This window comes from Geospiza fortis, unplaced genomic scaffold (genome assembly GCF_000277835.1).
Source record: "Geospiza fortis unplaced genomic scaffold, GeoFor_1.0 scaffold88, whole genome shotgun sequence".
Taxonomy (NCBI): domain Eukaryota; kingdom Metazoa; phylum Chordata; class Aves; order Passeriformes; family Thraupidae; genus Geospiza; species Geospiza fortis.
Window position 1 is genome coordinate 1673231 of NW_005054434.1, and position 7627 is coordinate 1680857.

Genomic DNA, 7627 nt, shown 5'->3' on the forward strand with positions numbered 1-7627 from the left:
AAGAGAGCACAACCATCCATCACCACCCCATGCTGGTGGATGATCACCATCCTATCACCAGCATATTTGTCTTTGGATGTTGACTTCCCCAGGGAAAAGCAATTCCCACATCCCAGCCAGCTTCACTGCACCCTGTTCAGGGATGCACATACTCATATACCCTTCCTCAGGGAGGAAGGACCACAAGGGCAGCCCCTGCTCCCAGATCTTTGATTAATGGCCTTGTTCCTTCCACCTTCCTTTTTAGATGTCTCCTTTTTTCTGTCTGGCTTTTTTACATCCCACAAAGCCATGCCAGGAAACATCACACATGGATACATAGCCAGCCACATTGGCTCCTGCCCAACAGCACTGAGAGGAAAAGGCTGTTTTCCACACACCTGGAAGTGGAAAATTCCTGCATATTTATCCTGGAAGCTCTGGTCTTTGGGAACAACACGGGCCAGAATTTCTTCATTCAGGGTGAGAGAAGCAATGGCTGCCAAGAGCCAACAGTCCCCTGTAAAAAGAAAAGGAAAATAAAGAAAACCAGACAGCATTCATTATTCAAACTTTAGTTTTTGCACTGCATCAGGATTGTGCATTATAACCAATAATTCCCTCAGGTGGGATAGGATGATCCCTCCCCTCACTTTATCTCTCAGACAGATCAAATATCCTCCAGATCCAGGCAAGTGTTTCCTCAAGACCAAAATCACTAAAAAAAAAGTCAAAGCAGGCTTTTTCTGACCTACCACCACAGTGATCACCCATTCTGGCCCTGTTTGAAAGAAAACTTCATATTCAATGGAGTGCCTGTATGATAGGAAGCAGCACAGAGAAAAGGCAAAGAGCCTGTGGGCACACACTGGTACTTAGGGGTGCAGTTTCTCCTCAGGTACAGGCTGCATTCTTTTCCCTTCTCCAAGGGAAAAGTTTAATAAACAAGTTTTTAAACAAGTTCAATAAACATATTCCTTGCTCTCCAGAGACCTGTCCTGCGGGCAAGCTCCCTTTAAGGTTTCTTGCCATCCTCCCTGCACACAGGAGCTCCTTTCACCTTACACATCTCTGGAGGCTCTTGCTCCAGGCCTCTCTGTTTAGTCCCATGTCTGCTGTCCAGCACAGTCATCAGAGAGCCAGGAAAGGCCTGAAGGCACGCTCTGTTCCCAGCCCCACACAGCTCCTCATCCTGCCTGGGATGGAGCCAGCACCCCCCAGCCCAGCCCTGCACACCACAGGCTGCCCGGACAGTGTTTTTCCACACCACCTCCTGCCACGCAGAGGGAGGAAGAGACCTCAGCTCTATAAACATTACACCTCTACTTTCTGGAATTCTTTTCAGAGCCCAGTTTTAGTTTCCCAGAGCAGTCACCTCTCTGCAGCCCATTGGTGAGGGGGTCAGAGATGTACAGAGCCAGATGATATCAATGCAGGGCACCCCCAACACAGTGAATAATGTGTTCTGACTCCATGATTTCAGAAGGCTGAACAAATGCTTTATTGAGCTATATTATATTACACTAATTTTTTATTATATTTTATATATATATAAACATACATATATATAAAATATAAAAATTATACTAAATTAAAGAGAACCCATGGCTGTCTGGAGACAGTCAGGACACAGCTTTGACCCAATTGGTCAATCAATCCAAACAACCATCACCAGTGGCCAATTAACAAATTACTTTGGGTAAACAATCTCCATAACACATTCCACATGTGCCAAACAACAGGAGCAACAAGTAGAGATAAGAATTGTTTTCTCTTCTCCCTCTTGTGCTGCCTTCCCCAGGAAAATCTCTGGGAGAGAGAATTAAGTCTCTCTCTGTTCAGAAAATGTGAATACCACAAGATGATGCCCTGACTGCCACAGCCCAACACAAAACTCCTTGTTACCATCCCCAGAGCTGCTGTTCCCTTGCTTTGTGAACAGAGGGCAGTCAGTATTGCACTTGAGATCCCACAGGAGAGTCCTGCAGGATTGCAGCTTCAATGTGTGAACCTGCCACAGCTGTCAGCAAGCAGCAGTCCCTACACAGCCACCTGTCTGCCATGGGAAAAGGCTCAAAAGCTTATGGGTGAGAAGCTGGGATCCAAATGGGACAAAGCCCCAGGGTGAATGAACTCTGAAGCAGCTCTGGAGGTCCAAATCCATCACTCAGGCCCGAATCCATCACTGCTCAGACAGCACCAGCAGGAGCATGGACAACCTGCAGCTCCCTCCAGGCTTGGCACAGCTGACCCCCAGCAACAGCTCTGAGAAATACATCTGTCCCACACTTCTTTTCACATCTCAGGAAAGGTGGAAGAGGTGAAATTGCAAAATAATAATAACAATAATAATGAATAATTTCAAAACCTAAGGTGCTTATACTGCTTCACAACCTGGAGGGGAAGAACTGAACATAAAACTTCCCCTTCAGCCCTGCCTCTGGCTGAAGCAGGGAAAAATCAGCCTGTCAGAGAAGTTTGCCAACAGGGAAGTCACCTTGCTATTCTCCTGTGTCAGACCATGAAGCAATGGTGAAATTCCCCTCCCTGCTCTGTCACAGCACATCCAGCTGGCCCTGCAAAGTGGGGACTCCTCTCACAGCCTCCTTCAAGGAGCTGAGACCTCCTCCCTGGGAGCTGCATCCAGAGGCAGCACTACCCACTGCAAAGGTGTGTGCTGGGAAAGACAGGGCCAGGAGGAAAGACTCTGGCTCAGAGGGCAGCTGTCACACCATCCTACCCAAGAAATATTAGTATTTCTATTCTGTAGCCATGGCAGGGGCTGGGCAGGCAGGGAGCAGCACAGGGAGAGCAAATGAACAACTCAAATGGCCACAGCAGCTCAGGAGGGCTTGCTCAAGAAGCTGCTCAGGCCTCCAGATGGTGAACAGCCGCTCCAGTGCTGCAGCACATCTCTGAGTCATGCTTCCCCTGGAGGTAAGGAGCAAGGAAATTCCAGGGGAAACACCCTCCAGAGCACCTCCACGCCCACAAGCAGAATTTATAAAGAATTTCCTTGGCTTTCCAGCTGTCTCATCAAGGCAGACTGAAATTACAGCCTGTTGTAGAAATCTCTGTTGAACCTTATACTGGTTTCTAACAAGAATTTGGAATCAAACACAAATCTTAACTCTGACAACTCTGGGCAAGGTCCTGAGGTTTAAAGGCGGCTGCAGCATATGTGGAAGACATCCTTTGGTTTCCACACTTAAAAGTGCCCAACAGCCAGGATTTCATCTCTGCCTTGTGAAGAGCCATCACTAAAAGAACACCTAATAATTCCAACTTTGGATGAGAACAAATTTTGTGATTTTACCTGGAGTTTTAGCACCAGGCAAGCTTGAGCAGGGTATTTACCAAATATCCTGAACATCCAGAACTGGGGCTTCTGCAAGGCTCTTGACAGTGATTTTCCTTTGATAGGGAAGGAAAGTCCAAGGAGAGGCTGACAGGTTGCTTAGAGCCTGAAAGGAGTGTTAGCAGGGCTACATTCATCATAAATGATTTTTGTAAATGAACAGTAGGCAGGACAAGGTTATCAGAAAAGGGAATATTCTCAGGCTGTGAGTTTATCTATAACATATATTAACAAGAAGTGCTATTTTTTTGTCTTGCCATGCTTACTTTTTCCTGCTTTCAGTGCTTTACTTGTAATTTCCATATACCCATCTCTGCATTTACCTAATCTCTAGCTCTAAGAAGAACATGAAGAAGCAAAAAAAAAAAAATTGCAAGGCAAGCATAAATAGCCCTAAGGGCTTAAAATTAACCATTCTGGAAAAAAAAAAAGGCAAACAAAACACACCCATCAAATGCCTGAAGGGCTGTAAGCAAAAGGAGCTCCTCTGGTCACTGCACAGCTTATATAAGAGTATGGAGTAAAAGAAAAAATGTTCTTTCTGCCAATCACAGATTCATCATTATTTTAAAGCAGTCTTAGATTAACAGCTACAGAATGTATTTATATTAATTAATTAATATTAATCGTGGTATTAAATAATTAAAATATTTAATTTTATTTTAATTTAATTGTAATAGTTAATAAAATAATTATTAATATTTTAATTATTAATTAATTAAATTAATACCACAGCACTCCAGAACGTTTTCTGGGTACAAACACGAGGCTGTGGCAACCCACTGGCAGTGGAGTGGCTATCAGCATGAGAAAACCAAGGGTCTGATTTTGGAAATTCAACGTGTTCAATTTGTTATTTTTTCACACCTTTGTTACGTGAGGAGGAGACACCTGCATCCAACAGCAGCTGGGAGATCCTGTGCTATTTACACCCCAGTGTTGTGATACCATGGTCACATCCACTCCCAAAAAAGGTGGCTAAGGGTGAACCAGGCTTCTCTGGCTTTGGAACCTCCCCTGAGCTGTAATGAGTCACCACATCCCACGTGCTGCCATCTGCAGCCAAACACCATCACTGACTTTGCAGATCTCGTACTGCAAAACCAACTCCAAATCCTCTCCTCCAAAAGTTTCTCCTAAGGAAAAGAGCCCCAAAACAACAACAAAACCCAACAGCAACACACCAAAACAAAAAAAAAAAAAAAAACCAAAAACCTCACAAGGCCAGAATAAAGGATAATCCAAATCCCAAGGGGGAGAACTTTGGTGTCTGGAGAACCTTTTCTGCACTGATGATCAGCTATGCCTTACATGGATCACAGTTTCATATAGTTCAGGTCCAAAGCAATTAAACAGATTTATGCACCTGGCCAAAGACTCCTGAGCTGAAAGAAACCCTGCTCGTTAGCTGAGCTGTTTGGTGACACATTAGTCTCCCTGCCAAGAAGCTGCCATGCAGATGTGCTCTGGATGCCCCATCTGTCCCTGCAGCACTCCCAGAAGTTCTGAAGGGCTTAGCAACAGCACTGAAACTCCCCATGGGCACAGGTTTGTTGCTTTTTGATCAAGCCTTTTGGGGGAAAAATGAGACTACAGAAGCTTCCCATAGAAAAGGAGCAGGATAATAGTAGGTACAAGTTTCCAAAAGCACCTGGCATCTTCCAGTGCAATTTTCTCTAGAACATCCTGAAATGTGATGGGACATGAACATTCAAAGTAAATACAAACCTCAAGTAAATGTAAGCTTAAGCAAATTTCTCAATACAAATGCTGGCATCAGATAAGGCAGTGGAAAAAAAGAAAAAAAAAAAAAAAGAAAGCATTTGTACAGTGCATCTACCAGCCCCATTGTGTGAAAGAGCAGAGATTCCATCCAGGCTCTTAGGAACTCAGTGGCTACACAGAGATAAGATCAAAAGCATCTAACTTTTAATCAACAATTGTCACACAAGACCAAAATCCTGCCCAGACTCATGAGAAGACAGCCAGGAGAGTCACTGCAGTACTTAGTGACAGTGAAAAGAGGAGATACAAACAAGAGCACTGACAAGCTCTGATTCAGATTCAGTCAGGAGTACAAAAATACCAGCTGTGAGTCACTTCATATCCTCTGGTGATACCATAAACCCCATGAGAACATCTGACTGCTCCAAAGACCACTAGGGCAGCAAATGCTTTCATCAATTTAAAAACAGAGTTCGGTATTAGCAACAGCAATTTCACAGCTTGAAAATGAAGCTTCAGATCCTTCATTCCCATGCCCTGGCTGCCACAGCATCTGCAGAGAAAAGCTGGAAAAGCAGAAGGCAGAAAGCAACTAAGAGACTCCAGAAAGCAACACCTCTACAGAAATGCCAGATGTTGAAATGGCATTAAGTAAACTTTGATTTCAATTTGAAGAACTTCTTCCCAGAAAGTTTCATAATAAAAAGAGATAACAGATGTCTGGCACGTGTGTTTAAGCACTGGGACATGCTTCATGCCAAAGCAGTCATGGTGGGAGACATGGTATAGAGCACAGGAAGGAAGGAAGCTGGTGACATGGCAACACCCCAAGGCACAGCAGAGCCAAACCCACACCACCAATGATATTGGGGCATGAGCAGAACCAAGTTAAAATTCTAAATATTTTTACTGTCATGGATTTTTTATGCAAATTGCATCTGGTTGTCAAAGCACTAACCTAGAAATCGTATTTTTCTGAATGAAACCATAAGCACAAAATATAAGCTTCTCTGCCTGTTCCATTTTTGGATATGAACCTGCAAATAGCAGCAATGGGACTAGAAACTAAGAAGTGGCTGTGTGGTGAATATTTGAAAGCAAACAAACAGAATTGGGTTCCTTTGCCAAGTGCAGCAGCACAGCACAGCTCATATTAGTCATGTTTCCTACAGGAGAGCTTTCCCTCAACCACACTATCTGTCTCATCCAAACTCCTCTCACTACAGCTATGGAGTAGGAGCCTTCTACTGCTTTCACTTCACTTTAGTTCTTCTCCTCATACCTCTGCAGACATCCTCCAGCTAAAACCCCTCCTGTCAGGCAAGGCAGGAGAGAGGCTTCCACACTGGGATAGCTGTGCACTCATGGCCAGGCTAAGCCATTTGCTCCCCACTGTCCCCTGGCACTTCCCTGCAGCTCCCAGAGCTTCCCTGGGGAGCCCCACCAAGGGGCTGCCACTGCACAAACTGAGCAGAAGCCTTGGCAAAAGCACAGGGCTCACAGGCTGGCCCATCCCTCCTGAAACAACCCAGTTTTGTCTTCCCTGAGAGCTGGCCACCAGCAGGGAATCCCCCATACTACTTCATTTCTCTCTGCAGCATCTCCCCAGGTTTCAGGAGATTCCTCCTGCCCAGCAGAACTCTCTCCCACTGGGGAAAGGGAAGTCCTGCTATGCACACAGCTGACTGTTAAAGGCAGAAATGAGCCAGGCTGCTCTCAGGCACATGGACATGGATGAGAACATGAAAGGAGCTGGCCACGATCAGAAAAGCCATCAGGAAACCAGCGTGTGCCACCCCTGCTGGGTGCACACAGAGAGGCTGTGCTCAGTAACCACACACATGCAAACGCCAAGGAAAGGTGAGAAAGGTCTGATTTGAAATGAATGGAGGTGGGAGGATGCAAAAGGAGGTATTTACAGCCGTGTATAAACCGTGGCGCCCTGGGGCAGCACCTGCACAGAAAACCCAGCTCTGTGCCCCACCTTACCTAAGGCCCCTTGGCAGATGTCCGTGCGAGTGGCTCCTCCCGCTATGAACAGGGGGTTGGCACACAGCTCCTGGCAACAAAACAAGCCCGGCATTACCACCTGGCCGCAGGCGAGGCAGGGAACGAGGCCACACTCGCAGCAAATTAACCAAACCATTGACCACAGCAGGTGAGCACCACAGAGATGGCGCAGGGCAGGACCGGGTGCGGGCTCCGGACACAGCAAGCACAGTGAGAACAACACTGGTGACCAAAGCTCGGGTGCAGCCAGCTCACTCCACAGGACGTGTGCTGCATTTTCACATGCACAGTGCACACACTGCTCTGCCATTACCTCCCCAGCAATGACCACTCCAAGGTCTTTCAGAAGTGCCTGGAGGCACCCCGGAGTCCGCCTGACCCCATGGCTGGAAGGGAATAAACCGCACGGTGGTCAACTCTGGCTCTGCTGAAGGGAAGAGTTATCGGAAGGGACAGCCCCAAGCGCTACCCAAAGCCATTTGTCCACACGGGGAGTTCTGCATGGAGAGCAAAATGACTTTTGTGACTCTTTTTTTTTCCAGGCAGAGCAAGCCA

At 46.2% G+C, this 7627-nt stretch overlaps 1 protein-coding gene across 1 annotated transcript in view; it reads right to left on the minus strand.

Annotated features, from left to right (window-relative positions):
* Positions 1-7145, minus strand: part of CAPN2 (calpain 2) — a 23979-nt gene extending 16834 nt beyond the window's left edge. Inside the window, 2 exon segments of the mRNA XM_005427040.3 lie at positions 377-499; positions 7052-7145. Of these exon segments, the coding sequence (XP_005427097.2) occupies positions 377-499; positions 7052-7145 (217 nt within the window).
* Positions 7146-7627: the final 482 nt, after the last annotated feature.